This window comes from Mobula birostris, chromosome 24, assembly GCF_030028105.1.
Source record: "Mobula birostris isolate sMobBir1 chromosome 24, sMobBir1.hap1, whole genome shotgun sequence".
In the NCBI taxonomy this organism is placed as follows: Eukaryota; Metazoa; Chordata; class Chondrichthyes; order Myliobatiformes; family Myliobatidae; genus Mobula; species Mobula birostris.
Window position 1 is genome coordinate 54110729 of NC_092393.1, and position 26302 is coordinate 54137030.

At 43.1% G+C, this 26302-nt stretch overlaps 1 protein-coding gene across 1 annotated transcript in view; it reads right to left on the reverse strand.

Moving 5' to 3' along the window:
* Window positions 1–5132: 5132 nt before the first annotated feature.
* LOC140187307 (pyrroline-5-carboxylate reductase 1, mitochondrial-like) overlaps window positions 5133–26302 on the reverse strand; it is a 30384-nt gene continuing 9214 nt past the window's right edge. Inside the window, exons 3-7 of the mRNA XM_072242472.1 lie at window positions 22924–23103; window positions 22123–22344; window positions 18840–18932; window positions 16952–17115; window positions 5133–13100 (exon numbers count right to left, since the gene is read on the reverse strand). Of these exons, the coding sequence (XP_072098573.1) occupies window positions 12959–13100; window positions 16952–17115; window positions 18840–18932; window positions 22123–22344; window positions 22924–23103 (801 nt within the window). The 3' untranslated portion in view covers window positions 5133–12958. The remainder of the gene's footprint in view (window positions 13101–16951; window positions 17116–18839; window positions 18933–22122; window positions 22345–22923; window positions 23104–26302) is intronic.

Below are 26302 nucleotides of genomic sequence, written 5' to 3' on the forward strand. Positions count from 1 at the left end.
CAACCAAACCTCACCTCACCTCAGCGGCTTCTCTCAACGCCGATTCGCGCTCGGCCGAGCAGTGGCCCCGCCCGCGACGGCTGATTGGCCAAGACCGACATCAATCTCGCCCCTGTCTTGTTTCCGTCATCAGGGTCGGTTGAGGCGGGCGCCCACAAAGGGGAGTCTTTGCCGCTCTGCCTGGGTAAGTTAGTTGTTCGAAAGGGTGAGGGGGCTGTTTCTCGACTCAGTCCAAGTGCACGGCCACCTCTGAAATTGTTGGTGTGAAAAAAAAATGCGACTCTATCCCACTCTATCACATGCAAAGCCTCCTCACTGCCAAAAGAATCAGAATCAAGTTTAATATCACCGCCATATGTCAATAGCCAATCAATAGTTCCATTTAATATCAGAGAACCTGAAATTCTTGCTCTTTGCAGACATCCACTAAAGCAGAAGGGTACCAGAAAGAATCGTCAGAACCCCAAGACTCCCCACCCACGTACAAACAGCAGCAAACATCAACCCTCACCCTCCCTTTTCTCCACTGACTACAGGCACCCACCACCCACCGAGCGAGAAATAGCAAAGCCCCCCAGGAAAGACCATGATCTGCATGCAGTACAACAATCGCCCACCCGACAACTCGGCATATCTCTCTCCCTCTCCCTTTCTCTCAAAAAGGTGTCACGCACCAAACGGGGAGACTAACAAAACAAAACAAAAACTCGCTGATTACGATGTTAAAAGTCGGCCGCGTTGCTTCTCTCCTCTCCCGAGTTCGCTGATTCGAGAATCAGCGGCAAACTCTTCCCCCACCATCGAAAGAAAGAGAGTAGCAATTCCCCAATTACAGAGACTTCCAGCGGTGATCCGCTGTCGTGAAATCTGAATTATAGTATTAAGTAGTTAAATTAAAAAAGCAATGCAAAAACAGAAATAAAAACTAGTGAGGTAGTGTTCATGGTTTCGGTGGAAGCAGCATCCATTATCAAGGCCACGCTCTCATCTTGCTGCTGCCATTGGGAAGGAGGTACTGGAGCCTTAGGTCCCACACTACCAGGTTCAGGAAGAGTTATTACCCTTCTACCCCTAGGCTCCTGAACCAGAGTGGATGACTTCACTCACTTACAGCACTGAAATGATCACTGAACACAACCTATGGACTCACTTTAAAGGACTCTACAATTATACTTTATTGTCGCCAAACAATTGATACTAGAACGTACAATCATCATAGCAATATTTGATTCTGTGCTTCCTGCTCCCTGGATTACAAATCGATAGTAAATATTAAAAATTTAAATTATAAATCATAAATAGAAAATAGAAAAATGGAAAGTAAGGTAGTGCAAAGAAACCGAGATGCAGGTCCAGATATTTGGAGGGTATGGCCCAGATTTGGGTCAGGATCTCAGTATTAATTAATGGTCTCAGTATTAATTAATTAATTAATTTAATTCACAGTTTGTATTCTTCTTGCACATTGGTTGCTTGAGAGACTTTTTGTGTCGTTTTCATTGATTCTATTGTATTTCTTTGCTCTACTGTGTAGACCTGCAAGAAAATGAATCTCAAGGTGACACATACTGTACACATATTGATAACAAATTTACTTTGGACTTTGTTAAACTGCGGTGGGGATTAAGTAGGCAGGTCTCAGAGATTTTTAGCTACACGGTTAATCTGGATGAACAAGAGAGTGAGAGATGCTGTAGAGATCTGCAGATATGTGGAGACACTGCAGATGTCTGGAATCTGGAGCTACAAACAAAATGCTGGAAGAACTCAGTGGGTTGAGCAGTGAGGAGGGGGGATGGACCATGGAAGTTACCAGTCAGTCCAGGGTCATTTCTCTCCGTAGAAACTATTCTGAAATGATGAAATGCAGTCAGGTAGAGAGGACCTATATGAAGCAGAAATACTGGCATCTAGGATAAATAGCCAGCCACTGCTCTACAATTTCCATGTAATTCATAAGACAATTCTGATTATTCAAAACAAAGTTTCTCTAGTTCTGCATGAAGTTATTAAGAAAAGATTCACCTCTTGTATTTTATGTGGAATAGGACCCTCCAGCCCAATGAGCCGCACCACCCAGCAACCCCCCTATTTAAGACAGGACAATCTACAATGACCAATTAACCTACTAACCAGTACATATTTGGACTGTGAGAGGAAACCCACATGGTTCACAGTGAGTACTTACAGACAATGTCCGAATTGAACTCTAAACTCTGGAACACTGCGAGCTGTAATAGCGTCACACCAACTACAATACTACCATGGCCCCCCAGCACCACAGGGATGTGTACTTAGCCCCCTGCTCTACTCGCTTTGCACCTATAGCTGTGTGGCTAAGCACAGCTCCAACACCACACACAGGTTTGCTGACGACACCACTGTTGTGGGCCGTATCAAAGTTGGTGATGAATCAACATACAGAAGGGAGAATGAAAATTTGGCTGACAACAATCTCTCACTCAATGTCAGTAAAACCAAGGAAATGATTGTGGACTTCAGGAGAGGGAGACCAGAGGTCCATAAGGCAGTAATCAACAGAACATCAGAGGTGAAGCGGGTCAGTAACTTTAAATTCCTGGGTGGTCACTATTTCGGAGACTTGTCCTGGACCCATCATATATATATTATTGCAAAGAAAGCACAACAGTGCCTCTACTTCATCAGGGGTTTGCAAAGGTTAGCCATGTCATTGAAAACTTCTGTAGATGTGTCGTGGAAAGTGTGCTCAGTATTTAATACCATCGTTCCCACAATCCTGATTGAAAAGTTGCAGAAAATAGGCCTCTGTACCTCCCTCTGCAATTGGATCCTTGACTTCCTAACCGGAAGGCCACAATCTCTGCGGATTGGTGATAACCTATCTTCCTCGCTGACGATCAATACTGGGGTGTGTGCTGAGCCCACTGCTCTACTCTCTGTATACCCATGATTGTCTGACTAGGCAGAGCTCAAATACCATCTACAAATTTGCTGACGATACAACCATGGTTGGTGGAACCTCAGGTGGTGACGAGAGGCTGTACAGGAGTGAGATGTGCCAACTAGTGGAGTGGTGCCACAGCAACACCCTGGCACTCAACATCAGTAAGACGAAAGAGCTGATTGTGGACTTCAGGAAGGGTAAGACGAAGGAGCACATATCAATCCTCATAGAGGGATCAGAAGTGGAGAGAGTGAGCAGCTTCAAGTTCCTCAGTGTCAAGATCTCTGAGGGTCTAACCTTGGTACCAACATATCGATGTAGTCATAAAGAAGGCAAGACAGTGGCTATCCTTCATTAGGAGTTTGAAGAGATTTGACATGTCAACAAATACACTCAAAAACTTCTATAGTTGTACCGTGGAGAGCATTCTGACAGGCTGCATCATGGTATGGGGGGGGGGGCCCTACTGCACAGGACCGAAAGAAGCTGCAGAAGGTTGTAAATCTAGTCAGCTCCATCTTGGGCACTAGCCTCCAAAGTACCCAAGACATCTTTAGGGAGCGGTGTCTCAGAAAGGCAGTGTCCATTATTCAGGACCTCCAGCACTCAGGGCATGTCCGTTTCTCACTGTTACCATCAGGTAGGAGATACCGAAGCCTGAAGGCACACACTCAGCGATTCAGGAACAGCTTCTTCCCCTCTGCCATCGGATTCCTAAATGCACATTGCTTTGGATACTACCTCACTTTTTTTAATATACAGTATTTCTGTTTTTGCACGTTTTTAAAATCTATTCAATATATGTACTTGATTTACTTGTTTAATTATTATGTTTTATTTTATTATTATTTTTTTCTCTCTCTGCTAGATTATGTATTGCATTGAACTGCTGCTGATAAGTTAACAAATTTCACGTCACATGCCAGTGATAATAAACCTGATTCTGATTCTGACTGGCTGCATTACGGCCTGGTATGGGAACACCAATGCCTTTGAGTGGAAAATCCTACAAAAGGAAATGGATTCAGTCCAGTACATCATGGGTAAACCCCTCCCAACCAGTGAGTACATCTACGTGAAATGTTGCTGTAAAAAAGCAGCAACAATCATCAAAGATCCTCACCACCCATGCCATGCTCTTTTCTTGCTGCTGCCATCAGGTAGAAGGTACAAGAGCCTCAGGACTCACACCACCAGGTTCAAGAACAGTTCCTACCCCTCAACCATCAGTCTCTTGAACAAAAGGGGATGGCTACACTCATTTAAGGACTCTGTTATATTGTTATATTCGGCTCGAAGGGCCGAATGGCCTACTCCTGCACCTATTTTCTATGTTTCTATGTTTCTATGTTATTTCATGCTCATTATCTATTGTTATTTATTTAAATCTGCATTTGCAGTTTGTTTACAGTTAACAGTTCCTGATGTTACTGTTCTATAGATTTGATAAGTAAGCCCACAGAAAAAGAATCTCAGGGTTGTTGTGGTGACATGTATGTACTCTGATAACAAATTTTACTTTGAACTTTATCTAGTCCATCTGACTATTAATTACTGCTCAAACACTATTGTATCTTGTCCTCGTGTATAGTCTTAGTCCTCAAGGCAGTTTTCTGTTCTTATGCTTACTGGCACCATGGACCCTCTCAGGACGAACCTGCTGAATCACACACTGGCCTGATAAGCTTCGATTTCAGTCAAACATTCCAGGATGCTCCACAGATTAGTTACATTCATAGCTTATTATAATGTTCAGTATGATCTTTGAAAATTCTGCCACTGACTGCCCCAAGCCTGGCTGTGAAAGGAGGGGGGTTGGGCATGGGGCTAGCAACTTCATCCCGTAAAAACCCAGAGCTACAGAAATGCCAGGTGTAGCCCATCTTTGAAGATGAGCTACACCTGGAGAAAACTTGAAAGACTGGCCCAGGAGAGAGGACCCTGGTGAGCTGCTGTCAGAGGCCTATGCCCCAGCGGGAGTGATGGGCTTGAGGAGAAGAAGAAGAGTTCTGAAGAAGGGCCTCAGCCCAAAGTGTCAACAGTTTGTTCATTTCCATGGATGCTGCCTGACCTGCTGAGTTCCTCCAGCATTCTGTGTGTGTTGCTTTGGATTTCCAGCATCTGCAGAATCTCATGTATTTGGAAGAAGGTATTCCTTGAGACCAGAATGTTTATTGGTATTGTTTGAATGCAACTCAAATAAGAAGTAAGATACTTATTACAAATCACAAATTAGATTGTGGTTTTACGGTTCATATTATTTCAGTTCTTCCTTACTAATCTATATCTACAAACTACATCTGCACCTAACAACTTCCTATGATACATTAACATTCTCCTAATGTGGTTATCATCCTGCAGACAGTGGCAATAGCTATTTTATTGTCACAGATAACACATGTAGAGTTCAATCCTCTCTGTCTTGAATTTATTTATTTCATTTATTTGGAGATACAGCATGGTAACTTGCCACCATGTGCCCACAACGCCCAATTACACCCATAGGACCAAATTTCACATGTACTGGCTAGCCTGTAAGCCTTTGGGCTGTGGGAGGAAACTGGAAACTGGAGAAACAGAGGAACCCCACACAGTCATTGGGAGAGTGTCAATTCTCAAAGACAGCAGGGGGGAATTGAACCGAGATCACTGGTGCTGTAATAGCGTTACGCTAACCATATGCATGCTGCCCAGAATCAGTGGAGAAGTTAAGCCATGGTCTTAATGAATGGCAGTGCAGGTTTGAAAGGCTAGATGGCTATCAGTTCCTATCTACTAATTTCCTTCACCTCTTTGATTAGGTGTGAATAAGTACCACCGATAGGAACACAGTTAGTAAAGTATACTTAAAGGTTTCTCACAAATAAACACTTCAGAATGAGCTACAGTAAAGGCCCCTGCAATGAATATTATTCACATTGAAATGCCCCCTCATGACCTGGGGAATGGAAGAAATTTGTGCTCAGGCCAAAACAATTTATAAGCAATTGGTATAAAATGCAGCGCTGGGATTTGTTCGCGTTCAGTCAAAATGCTGAGGCAGCATTTCAGATGCACATCAAATTTTCGAAAGTAAAACTTCAAGAATGTGTTCGACAAATATTTTGCAAACAATGAGAATGTTTTCTAGAAAAAGCTCAACTCTTGCGTCAGTAGTAACGAATTATGGAGTAATCCCTAGATTAGCACTTGATTCCAGTGGCGTAGAAAGTTGTTTTTAAAACATGCTATGCTTGTTGATAATGTCTCAAGAACTTTATTCCCCCCAATTTGATGGGATTCTGGTTGAATTTCACATGTTCAGAAGATAATGTTTGTCACAAGTTTTCCAAACTATCAGCTGATAAGAATTCAAATGCTCCAAAACTGTAAAGTTTACCAGTGGGCTGGAATTTCTAACTTAGGGTCCACGGACCCTTCCTTAATGGTATTGGGTATATGGACCCCTTTCTTAATAGCATTGGGTCATTGGCATAAGAAATTTTGGGAACCCATGCTATAGGGGTTTCTGTGTACTCTGAAGCTGGAGAAATCAGATCATTCTGAGTGGAAAGTAAGGGGCAGAAACCAGAATAACCCCTCTCTCCCCTCCATTTTTTCTTTCTGAAGGGTCTCAGCCCAAAACAGCAACTGTTTATTCCCTTCCATAGGTACTGCCTGACTTGCTGAATTCCTCACAAACAAGAAAAAAATCCGCAGATGCTGGAAATCTGAGCAACACACACAAAATGCTGGAGGAACTCAGCAGACCAGGCAGCATCTATGGGAAAAAGTACAGTCGATGTTTTGGCCAGAAAACCAGGGGCTCTTAAATGTTTAAACTTTTTGTTTAATTACTTATTTCAATTTCTGTAGATTTTCAATGTCTAAAGTATCAAAGTGTAATTTGATAATTTGTTGTTTTGCAGCAGCAGTACAGTGCAATACATTAAAAAAAGGTTGCAAAAATAAATAGTGCAAAAGTTAAGATCCTTTATCAGGACCGGAAAGGACAGGGCAGAGGCCAGAATAAGAAGGTTGGAGGTTGGGGGGATGGGGAAGAGGGGTAAGTACAAACTGGCAGGTGATAGATGAGACCAGGTGAGGGGGAGGGGGATGAAGTGAAAAACTGGATGATAACATGGAAAAGCTAAAGGGCTGGAGAAGGGGGGAATCTGGTAGGATAGCAGAATGGACCATGGGAGAAAGGGAAGGAGGAGCCAGAATGGAGAATGGAAAAAGAGAGAACGGGGAGTAGGATTAATCGCTGGAAATTAGAGAGATTGATGTTCATGTCATCAGGTTGGAGGCTACCAACCTGATGGTAAGTACTCTTGATGCCCAGTTGTATTACAAGAGATGCAGTACTCACTTTGCATAGAACGAGATCCCACAAAGTACTATATTAATGACCACACGATCACACTTACTCACAGATTGAAGGATAAATATTGTTTACTACACTTGGGTATTATCACCCCACACCCCTCTCCCAATATTCTTCTTAAAATCACCTCATCCTTTACACCCACCTGGAAGTGCTGTACTGCGTCTCAAAACAACACATTTCTCGTCATGTGAGACATGATAATAAATCTGATTCTGATAACAGGGTCCCAGTTAAATACCCCTCATCAGAAATGGCAGCACACCCTCAGCATTGCATTGTAGAGTCATGAAGAAATACAGCAGGAAAACAGCCCTTCGACCTATCCCACCTTTGCCAACCAAGATATCCAGCTAAGTTTGTTCCATACAAAATGCTGAAGGAACTCAGTAAGGCCAGCTGCATACATGAAAAGGAAAAAAGAGTCAATGTTTCAAGTTGAGATCCTTGATCAGGACCTGCTGAGTTCCTCTAGCATCTGTAGGCTTTCATATTTAAGCTAGTCCCATTTACCTGCATCTCTGTCGATCTTTCCTATCGATATACATTCTAATGGAAATGTCATTGTTGTACCTACCTCTCTGGCAGCTCGTTCCGCTGCTGTTCACACTGCTAATGCATGATTGCACTGCTAGTTACAGTTCAAACCGAATCATCAACTTTGCTGATAACACAACAGTGGTTGGCCTCATCAACAATGGTGACGAGACGGCGCACAGAGTGGAGGCAGTGCACCTGGTAGAGCGGTGCAAGCACAACTTAAGTCTCAACATGGACAATACCAGTGAGATGACTGTGGACTTTAGGAAGGTGCAGGCTGGCTATTCCATTCTGCACATGAGCAGCTCTGTGGAGAGAGTTAGCAACATCAAGTTTCTGGGATTGACAGATGGTCTCTCTTGGTCCCTCAAAACCACCTCTTTGCTCAATAAAGCACAGCAGCATCTCCACCTCCTGAGGAGATTGAGGTGAGCAAGGCATTCACTCCCCCCTCCCACCTATTCCACCCAATTTTTACAGGAGCGCTACTGAGAATATCCTGACCAGCTGTGTCACCATCTGGTATAGGAATTGCAAGGCATCTGATCACAAGACCCTACAAAGCATTGCGAAGATTGCTGACAGGATCATCAGGGTCTCTCTTCCACCTATCAGATATTTGTCAGGAGTACTGCATACACAAGGCCCTTGTCATTGTCAATGATCCCCACCATCCATCCAACAATATGTTTGGCTCCCTATCATCAGGCAGGAGGTACTGTAGCATTAGGACAAGAACTGTTAGGATTGAAAACAGATTTTTCACCCATGCAATAAGACTACTGAACTCCCTGCCCAGGACTCATAATGTATAAAGCACCAGTAGTGTTATACCGTTTACTTTTTAACTTGCGTCATAAATGCACCTTATTATTTGTCAAGCCAATCATGGATTCAAGTAGCTAATTCTTCCTAGATCCCTTGCAATCCAACCTTCCAAACAAGCCTACCATGCAGGACCCCAATCTGGGGTCCACAAACTCCTGCTGAATGGTATTGCTCTATGACATCAAAAAGGTTGGGAACCCCTGATGTAGACAATATACCCCATAAGGTCTAGACTATGGTTCACAACTGTCTTTAAGGGCATTGGAAATTGACCCAGCTCCTATCATCTCTGCAACACAAAATGTCACCTTAAAACTAGAAGAAAACACACAAATGGAGAATGATGTTCCAGACCCACAGTGAAGGTCTAAAATACCTTCTTAATATGCTGATCTCTATGTGGATGGGAGGGGAACTAGGCAGAATAGATTGCCATGGATTAGATGGGCTGAAGGGTCCGTTTTTGTGTTGCAATCCTCTGTGACTCGATTTAAGCATTCTGCCTTTGTGTGGAACAGATAAGTATTCAATATTTTAGAAAACATCTTTTATTTATTAAATATATATTGAAGCTGCATAGATACAAATTATATTGTTAACTGACATACTTTTATATTGAGCTATAAAGCACTTAAAATTTACTGCTTTGATGCTGGCTTTCCTTTCACTGTATCATAGTAACAATATAGTGTGTACGACATGCTGAATTGTAAACAGGTTTACCAGAAGGCTTAGGAGCAGAAATAGGCTTTTCAGCCTATCGAGGCCGCTCTGTCGTTCCATCATGGCTAATTTATTACCGCTCCCAACCCCATTCTCCTGCCTTTTCCCTGGATCGTTTAGCACCCTTCCTAATCAAGAACATATCAGTCTCTGCTTTCAATATACTCAGTGACTCCACAGCCATCTGTGGCAATGAATCCACAGATTCATCACCCTCTGGCTAAAGAAATTCCTCCTCAGCTTTGTTCTAAAGGAATGTCCTTCTAGGCTTTGCAATCTGGTCCTAGACTCCTCCACTATAGGAAACATCCTCTCCACATCCAGTCTATCGAGATCATTTATTCCCATTCTCGTAACGCATCTGCACGTGTAATTCCCAACATGTTTGTTGCTTGCCTATTGCCCAAGGACAATACAAAGTACAAAAGGTCCAGGACCAGTGATAAGTCCAATTCCGATTCAGTTGCTCCAATCTCTGGAGCAGATGTACTTGGTAGCAGTCTTAAAAATGGACATGAAATTGGAAAGATAGTAGAGATAGAAGTAAATAAAAATTAAAAGGTAGTTATTTATTGATTAAAAAGTTCCGATGTGACTCTAAGAGTTGCTCAATTACAGACTTGCGCTCAATGCCTTGATAAATGAAGGCCAGTGTGCCAACTGTCTACCTGTGAAGCCACTTTCACTGTACCCTTAGGTCCTCCTGTTCCACTACACTCCCCAGGGTGCTACCATTCAATGTACAAGGCCTACCCTGATGTAACAGATACAGTACTATGAATAAATATTTTGGTATTTAAATGGTAAAATTTCATGAAGTAGTGAATTCCTTGATGTTGACTCAAAGGAAGTTCACCCTCACAAGATTATTTATCTGTTGGAAAATTGTAAACAATTCTCCAAACTGTCAGATAAATTCAGATAATTAAAAAATATCAACCAGAACTACTTATATTACAAATATTTGTATGATAAGACCATATGACACAGGAGCAGAATTAGCCTATTGGGCCCATCATTTATGCTCTGCCATTCCATCATGTTAGAGTTATCAACACGATATTCTGCAGATGATGGAAATCGAGAGCAATACACACAAAATGCTGGAGAAATTCAGCAGGTCAGGCAACATCCATGGAGGGGAATAAGCTGTCGACATTTTGGGCCAAGAACTCATCAGGACTGGAAAGGAAGGGGGAAGAAGCCAGAATAAGGTGGTGGGTAGAAGGGAAGGAGTACAAGCTAGAAGATGATAGGTGAAGCCCAGTGAGTGCAGGAGGGGGGAAATGAAGTAAGAAGGTGAAATTTGTTATCCCTTTCAACTCCATTCTCTTGCCTTCTCCCCGCAACCTTTGACGCTCTTACTATCAAGAACCTATAAACCTCCGCTTTAAATATACCTAATGATTTGGCCTCTAAAGCCATATATGGCAATGAACTCCACAGATTAACAGTACAATAACTTAACCAGGAACTCTTCACTTGTGATTTGGTAGGCTGGCTTTATTTTGCCAGATAGGCCCATAACTCTATAATACTTAAAAGAGGCCATGCTTTTAGATGATGATCCATTAGTCATAACAAAACCAGGAGGCACAGTCCTGGCAAATGTTTAAAATTTTATTCTACTTTTTCTAGAGTATCTATGGGAAGTCTGCAGCATTTTCCAACTGATCACCAAGATGTAAATGTACAGAATTTAATCACTTTGGCTAACTTCTAATACACACAATCATTGATCACTTCTGGTAGTTCATAAAATTCTCTCTTGGTCTGGCTGCAAGACCAAAGTGTGGAAAAAATACATCCTCAACATTAGAGTTTCATGAATGATCCTGAAAGTATTTGTAGCTGACTGAGGCAATGGTTTACAGCTCAAGTACAAACAGTCATATTACCATTAATATATTGGATTGTCTCAATTGTTCTTTTATCAAATAAAAGGTTCTTGAACCTTACCTCCATTAAACATGTTCTCAAATCTATTCAATGTTATGTAAATAGCTTGATAGAACACGCTGTAATGCTGTGTTATGGGAATTTCTGTAAACATTTACAAGTCAGTGGGGAAGAAAATTCACCTCAGTCCGAAACTATAAACGCGAACTATATTGTCCTCTGCTTTGATATCACACATGAAATTTGGAACAACCCTGCTGGAACAAATTTCAAGCCCAGGGAGATAAAATTGAGCAGAATATTAATTTTCAAGAAGGTGCACGCTACTTTATACAAATAATAGACATTAACCATACTTTTTGTTTTAAATCCCCTTCAAGACGACTCTTTGTTAAGAATCAAAGAACATGTCCTTTTCCCAACAGGCTAGATATTGCCTTCATTGTTCCTCAACCCAGCCCTTCATCAAGAAGCCCACCCAAATTATTCCTGTAAATAATTGGATTAGAAAAACATCTAATTTATTTTCAAAGAAATTGCCCACCTATCTATTGGAATGGTATTAAATTCCTGGAAGATTGTACATGCCCTGTTCATTAGACAAAATAAAGATAACATGGGAAGCCAGCACTCGTCACCCCATTCAAAGTTACCATGGAGGAATTTCTATGGTTACATTTACAAAGCATGGTCCCAGGATAAAACATGAAACTGGAGTACATGTATTTTTCACTCGAAAAAAAAATAGGTTAACAACTAACAGCCAACACATTTGAAAAAGGCAAGTTGCAAATGGCAAATATAAAGCTGTTCTTCAAGAAAATAAAGGGTTGAGGAGTTGAAATGTATTTAATAAAGTACCACATAGGTTTAGCAGACCTTGTCTAAATTCATTCCTTGATATGACCCTCTTTTTGCACTATTTAGTTCTATATTTCTTTTTGTAACCTATAGTAATTTTTTATGTGTGTTGCACTGTACTGCTGACACAAAATGACAAATTTCACAACCCATTTCAGGTGATAATAAACCTGATTTTGAACCTGGGATTTGTTAACAAGGTCAACATTTGTCAGTCTCTGGTTGATGTCTATATGGCTCAAATCATGGGATTAAAGGGCTGTAGATGTCTCCAGATGAAACCGACTGAGGGACAGAAAGCGAGAGAAGTTATTTTTCTCTGGTCTGCGTGGGAAGATTCACAAAAGGAGCCAACCATTGTGTAAACAAGGGAGCAATATTAGCAAGAAAGGAATCAAATAGCCTTTTGCAAGGCCAAAACAATTTACAGTAATAGAATTCAAAACCTTATATACTCTAATGGAGAAAATGCTGGAGCCAATTTGAGCTCAGCAAACTCCCATATCAAACATCTTCATATTGGCCAACTATTCTCTTGCTCTTCTGCAATGTAATGACATCTCTACTCAAGGAAGGAAAGATGTAACAAGCTATATGTACTACTATAGCCAGTGTTACTTCACAATCAGCCCTCATTTTCAACAGGGCATCTTAAATATGCATTCTCATCTCCACATTACCATTTCAACATACTGGAGATTAAGAAGCAATACAGCACAGTGATAAAGGAACATCCTTCCTTTATGTAATTGATCTGTAGTTTGGCAATTCTCTTCTTCTTTCTTCCATCCAATTGCAAATGCTAGTTCCTGCATTTAACGACTCTTGTTTCCAGGGTACTTGTGGTTGAAGAGGCTGATGCCAGCTTTAGAGGCACTCTGTTTCACCTTGTTCAGCGTGGTCTTCTTAATGGCTGCTGGGGGAACAGTTTCCTGGTCTGCAAGAGACTGGAGCTCCCTAAACAGAGACAGGTATAAATTTTCAAATTCTAAGTAAAATTTATTATCAAAGTACACATAGGTTATGCAGCATCCATGCCAGGACTAGTAGTCTCACAACCTGTTTCTTCTCCCAACCCACCAGGTGGATCAACAACTTTTTTTTTAATGTAGTTTTTAAAAACATCTTTTTTAAACATTTTTATGATCAGAAAACCCTGCTGGACATCATAAAGTACTGCAGGTCTACCCTATCAGTGAGTCGCTCGTTCGTGGAGAAGTGGAAGAAGCTGAACTTGCTGGGGCTCATGCTACTGCCTGCATCAGAGAGGCACGATGGAGTCGGTGCGCGAAAGCTGTGTACAGCTGAACAGTGAGTGACCAACTTAGTTGTTTTTCTTGTGATCACAAGACCCTGTCAGACATTGTTATGCAAGTCCAATCTGCCGATTTATTGGCGGACTGGGGAGACGGATGGCAGGGGGGAGCTGCGTAGCCTCGGTTGTAACGAGGACTGGCTCCCAAGCCGCTGCGTCGCCTGTTTACAGCCGCCCAGGAGCGAGGCATTGGAATCAGTGCACTCTGGCGGAAGCAGGGTGCCGCAGCGCCCAAGCTGGAGTCAGTGCTGCCCCCCAGTGTTCGCTCGGCAGAAGCACTGTGTTTAATTGCAGACTGCTGCAACATTCATGGACTCAGGGTCTTGGACTATTTTTTTTTGTGTGACTGTATTTTACTGACATCTTGCATGTGCCTGCTAGCTTATATGCGCTATATGTACCTTGTGTTGTGTGTGACTGTTGGTACTGTATTTTGCACCTTGGCCTCAGAGTAACTTTGTTCGGCTGCATTCATGGGTATTCATGTATGGTTGAATGACAATTAAATTTGAACTACGACTGAACTACCACCACTACATACACATTACCTCGCGTCGCTTTATGAACATGCCCTCAATGTATATAACAATTACTTGTACATTGTGTTTTATAGTATTTCTTTCATATTTATATTTGTGTTCTTTATGTTTATGTTTTTTAATGCTGCATCACATCCAGAGTAACATCATTTTGTTCTCATTTACACTCATTGCACTGAAGAATGACAATAAACACCCTAGAATCTTGAATGTTAACATATACTACCTTGAGATTCATTTTCTTGTAGGAATTTACAGGAAATAAAGAAATACAAAAGATCTTTTCAGAGGAACTGTTCTGGGTCCAGCACAAAGAAAGCACCGCAGCTCCTCTACTTCCTTAGTAAGTTGTGTAGATATTGCACGCCATCTAAACTTTGAGAAACTTCCAGAGATTTGCGGTGGAGGGGATATTGACTGGTTGTATCACAGGCTGGTATGGAGACACCAATGTCCATGTAAAGAAAATCCTACAAGAGGTAGTGGATAAAGCCCAATTGAAAATGGGTAAAGCCCTGGAAATAACTCGTAAACGTGCAGCTTGGGTGGTTGATGGTTGGGCTGAGCTGTTCTCCGATCTTGGCAATCCATTTGCAAATGTTTTGTCACCAAATGATGATGTCTCCTTGTATGGCGATGAAACTTTTGCAAATGGATTGCCAAGATGGGGGTAAAGCCCTGCCCACCATTGAGCACATCTACACGGAGAGCTGTCTCAGAATAGCAGCATTCATCATTAGGGACACCTAAAATCCAGGCCATGCTCTCTTCTCGCTGCTGCCATCAGGAAGGAGGTAGAGGAGCCTCAGGATTCACACCACCAGGTTCGCTCCTCAACCATCAGGTTCTTGAACCAGAGAAGGTAACTTCACTCGCCCCACCATTGGGCTCACTTTCAATGATTCTTCATCTCACTTCTCAATATTTATTATTATTTCTTTTGTTTTCTCTTTCTTTTTATATTTGCACATTGGCTGTGATCCATCTTGTTGGGTGCATTCTTTCGTTGAACCTATTGTGTTTCTTGTACTTACTGTGATTTCCCGCAAGAAACGAAATCTCAGGGTGACATATACAGTATGTACATATTTACCTTGATCAGGTCAGGTCAGGGCCTTGCCTTGCTATTGGTACCACGTAGCCCAGGACTACCTGTCTCGAGTCGGGCTGTCAGCGACTCAACTGGCACACCCCCCGGTGCACTTTGGTTAACCAGGGAAGAAGGTGTGTAGGCACCCAGCAGGACTAAAAACAAAACCTGTCAAAGGGCGGATGAACTCTTTGTGAGTCGACGGCCACTTACTGTCTGTGTGAGGAGTGGCGCGCCACACAGTCTTTCGTTTTGCACCTTGTAAGGCAAAAAAAATTTTTTTTTTTTTTGCCCGACGCTGGCCCCTAGGCCTGAGGTGACGTAGTAGTAGTACCTTGAACTTTGAAGACTGACAATCAATGTGCAAAAGAAGACAAATTGTACACATGAAAAAAATACAATTTGAGTTGTAAAGGCTCCTTGAAAGTGAGGCAGAATCAGTTCAGAGTTGTGATGAGTGAAGTTATCCAGGCCAGTTCAGGACCCAGATTGTTGTAGGGCCGTAACTGTTCCTGAACCTGATGGTGTGGGACCTTCTGTACCTCCCGCCCGATGGTAGTACTGAGTAGAGGGCATGGCCTTGATGGTAGGGATCCTGGATGATGGCTGCTTTCTTGTGGCAGCATTCCTTATAGATGTGCTCATTAATGGGGAGGTCTTTGCCTTTGCCCGAGTTGTGTTGTATCCACCACTTCCTGTAGACTTAGAGCCTGTACTCACTGTAATTTAGAAGAATGTGGTTGGGGTGGGGGGAGGGATCTCATTGAAACCTACCGAATGGTGAAAGGACTAGCTAAGGTGGATGTGGAGAGGATATTTCTAACAGTGGGGGTGTCCAGAACTAGAGAGTAGCACCCCAAAATTGAAGGGCAACCCTTTAGAATGGAGTTAAAGAGGATTTTTTTTTTAGCCAGAGAATATGAATCTGTGGAATGCTAAGTCACAGACAGCTGTGCAGGCCAAGACCATGGGTGAAAATTGATAGTTTCCTGATTTGGTCAGGGCATGAAAGGTTATGGTAAGACCATTTTTGCATAGCAGGGGAACCTTTTTGCATGATAGGGGAATTAACGGTTACGGGGAAAAGGTGGATAGGTGGAGATCAGTCCACGGCCAGATCAGCCATGATCTTATTGCATGGCGGAGCAGGCTCAATGGGCCAGATGGCCAACTCCTGGCTCCTATTTCTTATGTTCTTATGTCAAGGCAGGTGTATGGAGTTGAGTGGGGTTCAGGATCAGCCACGATGAAATGGCGGTGCAGACTGGATGGACTGAATGGCCTAATTTGCTTCCATGTCTTATGGTGTTATGGACTTTTACATGGTAATTTCATTAATCAGAGCAGGGCGTTTGATATGTAGAATTCCCATAAGCAGGAAGACAAGAGACTGCAGATGTTGGACTCTGTTCCTTGCTTTCAATAAAGAAACATTAAGAGGCAGGGATAAAAAGATGCCAGGATTCTAGCAACTCAAGCTAAACAATTGAATTGAACCCCGATTGTTGGTGCCATGAAGCGTTGTGCTAACCACTATAATACCATGCCGACCCAGGGTGCGTGAGAGTTCAAGAACTGGAAACGAAGTCCAATCACAACTTAAATATCATTTACCGCCACTAATTTGTTAACTTCTTGTTTTAAGTGCTATCTAAAGGGTAAAAACAGACACAGACAAAGCTGTATGAATCCATGTATGAATAACACACGGGCAGACTTTTGACACACACACACATCATAGACAGAATACACTCACATGCCACTGACAGAATGAATACACTCACACGCCACTGACAGCATACATACATACACACACACACACACACACACACACACGCCATAGACAGAATACACACACACACACCTTGTTCTTATACAGGAGGCTTCAACAGCATCGATAAGGAGACTGCGGAATCCCCCGCTCTCCATTAAGTGAAGGGCATGGATGGTCGCACCGCCTGGCGAACACACGTTATCTTTCAGCTGCCCAGGATGCTGCTCAGACTCCAGCAACATCTTGGCTGCTCCCTGGCAACAGAAGATGGCAGAATGAATTCCTCACTTCACAAGAAAACTCACGACACAGTGGAAATTTCAAATTCAAAAACTGCAAAGTCAGCTGCTGTGGATTCGATTGAACAGTCAGCAAGTTTATTTATTTTATTTAGCGATACAACACAGAGTAGGCCCTCCTGGCCCTTCAAGCATTGCTGCCCAGCAACCCAACAACCTGATTAACACCATAAGATACAGGAGCTGAATTAAGCCATTTGGCCCATTGAGCCTGCTCTGCCATTGCATCATGGCTGATCCAATTTTCCTCTCATCCCTAATCTCCTGCCCTCTCCCCATATTCCTTTATGCCCTGACTAATCAAGAGTCTATCAACCTCTGCCTTAAGTATACCTAATGACTTGACTTCCACAGCCACCTGTGGCAACGAATTCCACAGATTCACCAGCGAAGAAAGAAATTCCCCCTCATCTCCATTCTAAAGGGACACCCCTCTATAACCCTAACCTAATCACAGGACAATTTACAATGACTAATTGATCTACAGTCTTTGGACTGTGGGAGGAAACCAGAGCAGCTGGGGAAAACCCATGCATTCCACAGGGAGTACAGAAATTCCTTACAGAATGGAACTGAACCCCGAACTCCGGAACCACGCAGTGCCGTAATAGCGTCGCACTAATCGATACGCTACTGTGGCATAATATGCAATTGTAACAGTAACTGAATTCGAAGAAGACTTTTACAATGAGTGGCATTATCAACAGCAGATCAGCACTTTGGCCGATAGAAGACTGCTTTTACTGTCAAATTTATTATTGAAGCTTGTCCATGCTTTTTACTTCCCCAAGGCTGCTAAATTGTATTGCAATAAAGATGAGCATGAATCTGATGAATTCAGGTTAATAACCAGTATGCTACTGTGGCGCCTTAATCTTTAAGTACTTCATTTGCTGGGGTGAAATCACTTTTGGTCTACCTGCTTAATAGTCATAGTCATACTTTATTGATCCCGAGGGAAATTGATTTTCGTTACAGTTGCCCCAACCAAGAATAGAGTATAAATATATCAATATAAAACCATAAATAATTAAATAGTAATATGTAAATTATGCCAGGAAGTAAGTCTAGGACCAGCCTATTGGCTCAATGTGTCTGACCCTCCAAGGGAGGAGTTGTAAAGTTTGACGGCCACAGGCAGGAATGACTTCCTATGACGCTCTGTGTTGCATCTCGGTGGAATGAGTCTCTGGCTGAATGTACTCCTGTGCCCAACCAGTCCATTATGTAGTGGATGGGAGACATTGTCCAAGATGGCATGCAACTTGGACAGCATCCTCCTTTCAGACACCACCGTCAGAGAGTCCAGTTCCATCCCCACAACATCACTGGCCTTACGAATGAGTTTGTTGATTCTGTTGGTGTCTGCTACCCTCAGCCTGCTGCCCCAGCACACAACAGCAAACATGATCGCACTGGCCACCACAGACCCATAAAACATCCTCAGCATCATCCAACAGATGTTAAAGGACCTCAGTCTCCTCAGGAAATAGAGATGGCTCTGACCCTTCTTGTAGACAGCCTCAGTGTTCTTTGACCAGTCCAGTGGTTTAGACCAGACCAGTAGTGAAGTGGTTTGAATAGAAGAGCTACAGTATGTGAGATCGATAAGTTTCATTTATTGACTGCCTTAGCCTCGGCTTTTGAAGCCAATTAAAGGTGCAATGTGATTTACTGACCATCAATGCTTGAGCACCAAGTCGAACTGCTAATCTACGAGTGAGACCCATCTTCACACCACCATCTGCCAAGGCATCAATAGCTGTGAAAGCCTGGAAATAAAGATACAAGGATTAACCCACTTGGCTTGGGCAAATGGCTAAACAACTAAGAATGCCACGCGTATACACACACACAGACAATGCTGGAAGGCAAACATGATGTTAGCATTCATTTTGAGAGGACGAGAATATCAAGGCAAGGATGTAATATTGAGGCTTTATAAGGCACTGGTAAGGCCTCACTTGGAGTTTGTGAGCAGTTTTGTGCTCCTTATCTAAGAAAGGATGTTGGAGAGGTTCACAAAAATGATTCCGGGATTGAAAGGCTTATCATATGAGGAGCATTTGAGGGCTCTGGGCCTGTACTCACTGGATTTCAGAAGAATGAAGGTGGAAATCTCATTGAAACGTATTGATGTTGAAAGGTCTTGATAGAGTGGATACAGAGAGAATGTTTCCGATGGTGGGAGTGTCGTCTCAGAGGACACAGCCTCAAAATAGAGGGATGTCCTTTTAGAACGGAGATGAGGAGAATTTCTTTAGCCAGAGAACGGTATATTTGTGGAGCTCATTGCTACAGGCAGCTGTGGAGGCCAAGTCATTGGGTATATTTAAGACAGAGATTGATGGATTCTTGATTAGTCAGGGCATGAAGGGTTACAGGGTGAAGGCAGGAGATTGGAGCTTGGATCAGCCATGATGGAATGGCAGAACAGACGCGATGAGTAAATGGCCTAATTCTGCTCCTATATCTTATGGTCTTAACTCAACAGGTCAGGCACAAGATTCCTCTCAAAAGATGCTGCCTGACTTGCTCAGTTCCACAAGTCTTTGAATGTGTTGCTCTGGATTTACAGCAGCTGCAGAATCTCCTGCATCTGTGAATATGCACACATCTTGCCAATGGGATTGTTTTTCCTACTATCATTTATACCCACCCAGCTGGGGATTCTGCAGATTCACTTGAGCTTCCTACCCTTTATCTAGGACTCAGCTAAATCAATAAATGCAAAGACATTACAGGAGCACGCAGTATCACATTAGCACTCTAGGACACTCAGTTGTCCTAAATCCTTTCACAAGAGTTATTCTCAAACAAACCTTGACAGCAAGTCATAGAGAGGCATTACAGGTGAAAAACAATGGGAAGGGTGGGGGGGCGCAGAGAGAAGGAGAGAATTGCAGAAGGATTTCTGATCTGGGCTCAGACAAGTGAAGGTGATAAAGCAAGCTTGTAGAGGCCCAGAGATTGCTTAAACTGAAACACAGTTATCTACGCCCAAAGGGAAACAGCAAACACGCAGCCCTCTTCTCATTACAACCATCAGGGAGGAGGAACAGGAGCCTGAAGACACACACTCAACGTTTTAGCAACAGCTTCCTCCCCCCTCACCATCAGATTTCTGAACACTCTGTGGGCACTACCTCACTATTTGCATTATTTATTTATTCTATATATTTGTTCATTCGTTATGTGCCCTGTCGTATGACATGGGCGATCATGTCTTTGCAGGACCAAGATTGTTTCATGGCAAATTTTTCTGTAGAGGGGTGGTTTGCCATTGCCTTCTGGGCAGTGTCTTTACCACACGGGTGACCCCAGCCATTATCAATACTCTTCAGAGATTGTCTGCCTGGCGTCAGTGGTCACATAACCAGAACTTGTGATATGCACCGGCTGCTCATATGACCATCCACCACCTGCTCCCTTGGCTGCACGTGACCCTGATCTTGGGGGGGGGGGGGGGGGGAAATGGGGTCTAAGCAGATGCTACACCTTGCCCAAGGGGGAATCTGCAGGCCAGCAGAGTGCCTCACACCTCCTTTGATAGAGATGTGACTCCACCCCACCACCCAAATTTTATTTTTCTTGTTGTAACCTCTTGCATTTTATGTACAGATCTGTACTGCTGCTGCAAAACAACAGACTTCATGATATATGCCATGGATAGAAAACCTGATCCTGATTCTCAGAGAATTTTGAAAGCAATGGAAAGGCTGTGCCCATCCTGGAACCTGTTGGGACAGAGAACACAGTGGCAATGGGCGAGAGGCACTGCTGCAGTTTGTCTGACGCTCACGTTTACATTGGGGAAACGGTGGCAGGGCAACGAGAAGAGGCTTATTGCTTATTGCTGTCTCCAACTTTTCAGTGACCTGCAGTTACACCATGGCCACAGCCCTCCCCAACATCGAGGGTGCCTTCAAGAAGGCAACATCCCTCATGTCAGATTGGGCTGTAGAATTATGATTTTTCTTGTAGTTTGAATTTCTAAAATGCCTGTTTGCATTTGTATATAACCATCAATATACATGTGATTATTCAGTTGGCTTTCCAGTGGTTACAGTTGCATCTATATTTTTCTGGAGACTTCTTGGTTTCGGGGTGGGGGGTGGGGGGGGGGGGAGTCATATTACTTGAATCTAGTTATCTTATTGGTTAACTGCTATCAGTGGGAGTGGGGTGGAAATGCATCTGTCCCAAAGGAGGTGTAGCACCTGTTTAGCCCCCCCCCCCCCCAAATCAGGCTCACGTGAAGCCATGGGGGCAGGTGGTGCATATCATGTCCTTCTTATACGACCACTGTTGCCAGGCAATCTCTGAAGGATATTGATAATGGGTGGGGTTGCCTGCCTTGTACAGACACTGCTCAGAAGGCAGCAATGGCAGATCACTTCTGTAGAAAAATTTGCCAAGAACAATCATGGTCATGGATAGAAAAAACAAACAATTGAAGAACTTCAGATTAAAGACAAGTGGAAGACCATGATCGCCCACGTCATACAACATGGAACACAATGACACGGATGATTTTATCAATGGAACTTCTGTTATCTCTAGTCTGATATGAAGAGACTACACTACTTTTTAGTCTTTCTTTGTCTCTCAGCTTGCCTCTTCCCTTTTCTCCTTTGCACTTGTATCACTTAAGAAAATGATCATAAGTAACAAATTTATAGCTCATTCTTGACTTCCGGAGAATCTTTGGATCGCAAAAGCATCAAGATCCAATACCCACCACCCAACACATGCCCCATTCTCATTACCACCATTGGAGAAGAGGTACAAGAGCATGAAGAGCCATGCTCAATGATTCCCCTCCACATTCAGATGTCTGGAAGGTCTATAGACCCGCAAATCTCATTATTCCTCTTTCCAGCACCCCCACCATGGACTTGTACCTGTTTCCGCTCAATGATTATCAGCATATTGACAAGTCACAACAGGCTTTGTACGTACATAGGCAGGGCCACTGCCGCTGAGGCCAGTGACCGCATCGATCAGGTCCTCTTCCACCTCCACACAGAAACCAACACTGGCCATCAGCTGCTCCAGCACATTCCCATCCTCCACCTCTGCGTGCGTTCCTGTGGCGTACACCGTGGCGCCCTCTCGCACTATCACCGGGGTGTTGGTCATTAGACGAATCACTTTGGGAAACTGGCTCACAGCAGACAGTTTCTGCAAAATCAAACATCTCTCTGAGTAAACGAATGGCCAGATCACCAAATGCGCTGGACTGACAACAAACGGCTTAAGTTCATGAATACCACCACATTATTCCTTTTATTGCACTATTTATTTTTGTAATTTATGGTAATTTTACATCTTGCACTGTATTGCAACCTTCATAAGTTATAGTGTGTTATGTGCAGTACCTTCATAACTGATCATGTGTTATGTGTACTACTGTGTTTTATACCTGGTTCAGAGAAATGTTACCTCATTTCTATATACATTATTTAGTTATATACATGTTATATAGGTAAATAGCAATAACCTTGACTTGACAAAACAATACATTTCACGTCAAAGTAGCACACATAAAATGTTGGAGAAACTCAGCAGGTCAGGCAGCATCTACGGAGAGGAATATAGTCAACATTGATAACGAGACCTGATGAAAGGTCTCATTGTGAACCATCAACTCTTTAAGTGCTAAAAAAAAAAATCACAGATCGTGATCCACAATTACATTGCCATTTCAGTAACTACATGAACACGATTAATTTAACAGTTCCCTTTAAGAGAGAGCCTAACCTTCTCGATGGAGCTAATTGTGACCCCAGCAGCACACGACACAACCAAGTGGCGATCTTCAATGTCAGGAGCAATCTCATCCAACACAAAAGGGATAATAGGTGGCTTAACAGCCAGAAACAGTACATCACTCTTCTGAACTGCTTCCTTGTTGCTTGAGGTAAAATTGACGCCCAGTTTCTACAAAATGAAATTGGAACAAAAACAAGAGTACTGATATGAAAGAACATTTCACATTGTAAAGTGGATCTTCAGATCTCCTGTAACGTGCACTGCGTAGATGCAAAAGCCTGTGATCAAAATCACTTCCCTAAAATATAATTGCTATTATATCATCTGATTTTTAAACAGACATTGATCCCATGAACACTACCTCAATACTTCTTTAAATTTCACTATTTTGCACACTTTTTTCACTACTTATTAAATATTTCTTATTGTAACTCACGTGGTTTTTACATGTATTTCACTGTAGTGCTGCTGCCAAACAACAAATTTCACAACATACATTAGGGATAATAGCCTCTCCAAGTCCAACTCTACGTTCCCATTGTGAGAGGTGGAAGTGGGCAAGGCGGCCAACAGGACTCTGGTGAAGTTCTAGGTCAATTCCCTGTACGGTGGATGCAATGGATTGCAGAAGCTTTGATGAACACCAACCATACTATCGACTTTGGACGTTTTGGACGTTGGAGACGGGAGGTCATCGATGGCCTGTGCTTTACCGGGAGCTAACAGTCCAAGAAGTTGTTGGTGATAATAAACCTGAGTCTGGTTTATCACACATGAATCAATGTTTTCAAATATCACAACTGAAGGCTATACCTTATTTTTTGTTTCCTTAATAAATTGAATTCTGTTTTATTTTAGAGATACAGCACAGAACAGGTCCTTCCAGTACAACAAACCGCACCACCCAGCAATCTACCCGTTAGCCCTAGCCTAATCACAGGACAATTTACAATGTCCATTTAATCCAGTAACTGAACTGTGGGAGCCATGCTCACAGGAAGAATGTGCAAGCTTCTTGGAGGATGCCAGAATTGAACTCTGATGCCCCGAACTGTTATACCATTACGAAATGGCACTGGAAAGAAGACGGGGCAAAGTCAAGATGACACTTAACGGCAACTCTTTTGCTTGCATCTTTGGAAACAGCTTTATTTCTATCTTTGATATCTCTTTTTTCCCTTTTCAGGGTGTGGAAGGGTTCTTTTGAAGACCCTGACCTGGAGTTACACTCTGACTTCAGTTCTTTGTGGGAATGGGACCTGCTCTCAGGGCTTCACGACCAGCCGCTTTCTGATATCCAGAAGACGAGCGTGCCTTCAGGGTTCTGGGGATTTTATGGCTCCGGGGACATGCTGATTCTCGGCCGGTGCCCCTGACTGAAGTGTCACAGAACACAGTACATCTGGAGCAGTGGGTCAGCTGCTGGGGGTCATGTACCCAGAGAGCTGCCCCCTTCTTAGTACTGACTCTCCGGGTGCAGAGCTCGGAAAAAGCGACACAACAGACTTTTAACATCGTAAATCAGCGAGTTGTTTGTTATGTCTCCCCTCTCACTGTGAAACAGGGACACCTCTTTTTCCCTTATTAGGAAGAGAGAGATAGAGCCTGTGGCATGTCTAATTACTGGGTGTATGAGTAGTCTTGGGGTACTGCAAGTCTGTGTCTTTATTGATGCTTTTTTGCTGGTGGGGGTTGGGGGAGGGTTGTTGCCTTGCTGCTGCTTGTGCATGGGAGAGGGAGTGGGGGGGATGCTTTGGGGTTCTAATGTTTTAACTGTCATTCATTCTTTAGGGCACTCCTCTGTTTTTGTGGGTGTCTGGGAAGAAAAAGAATTTCAGGGGGTATATTCTACACATTCCTGACATTAAATGCACCTATTGAAACCTAGTAAAAGTTGAAAATTAGGCAAACACGAGGAAATTGAAAATTACACAGCCTTCAGCTTAAATCCAGGAAACATTCACAATCAAGGTACAGGAGAACTGTAGGTTGATGTAAGTGATATCTCCGAGCCTCCCTTTCATTCCTGACAACATTCTTGAAAGTTGGCTGCAAATCAGAATCTGCCTCCCTTTCTCAATATAAAGATAAAGCTTGATTTGTTACATATACACTAAAACATTCAGTGAAATGTGTCGATTGCACCAACAACCAATACAGTCCAAAGGTGGTGCAGGGGGCAGCCTCCAAGTGTCACCATGCTTCCGACACCAGCGTAGCATGCCCGCAATTTTAAAACCTGAGCCTGTACATCTTTGCAATGTGGGAAGGAACCGGAAAACTGGGAGGAAACCCATGTGGATCACGGGGAAAATATAGGAACTCTCTGCAGACTGTGGTGGGAATTGAACCCCAATCACAATCGCTGGCCCCATAAAGAGCTGCGTTAACCGCTACACCGCTGTTCCGCCCAATATATACATGAATATGTAAGTTCAGTGAGCCTCAAGAGGAGTGTTTGATGGCTCTGTGCCTTTTCTCACTGGCGTTTAGTAGAATGGGGGGTGGGGGGAACTCATTGAAACCTATAAAATACTGAAAGGCCCAGATAAAGTGGATGTGGAGAGGATGTTCCCTATAGTGGGAGAGTCTGGGACCAGAGTGCACAATCTCAGAAAAGAGGAACGTCCCTTTAGAACAGAGATGAGGAGGAATTTCTTTCGCCAGAGGGTGATGAACCTGTGGAATTTACTGCCATGGACAGCTGTGGAGGCCATGTCGTTGAGTATATGTAAAGCAGAGGTTCATAGGCTCTTGATCTGTCAAAGCATCCAAGGTTACAGAGAGAAGGCTCCAGAGGGATAAAAAATCAGCCATAATGGAATGATGGCTCAGACTTGATAGGCCGAATAGCCTAATTCTGCTCCTATGTCTTATGGTCTTGAAAAGCCTGGCTTTTAAATAAGCGTAACTGTGCATCTTCCTTAATTAGGAAGCAGATAGGCCATCTATAACTCTACTGCCCTTGCATTGTGTTTTTTTAAAAAGTATTTCCTTTCTTTTAAAAAAGTATCTCCTCTTACCCCTTCTCTTCTTCTTGCCTCCCTCTGGTTCTCCTCCTCCTTCCCTTTCTCCAATGCTCCAACTCTCCTCTCCCATCAGATTCCTCCTCCACCTCTTCCTCCCATCACCTTCCAACTTGTCATTTCATCCCCCCCCCCGCCCCCAGAACCCATCCACCTTCCCCTTCACCTATCACCTGCCAGCCTGTACTCCTTCCCCACCTTCTTATTCTGGCTTCCTTCCCCTTCCTTTCCAGTCTTCACAAAGGGTCTCAACCCGAAACTATAACTGTTTATTCCCCTCCATAGATGCTGCCTGGTCTGCCGAGTTTCTCCAGCATGTGTGTGTATTACAATGCATTTCC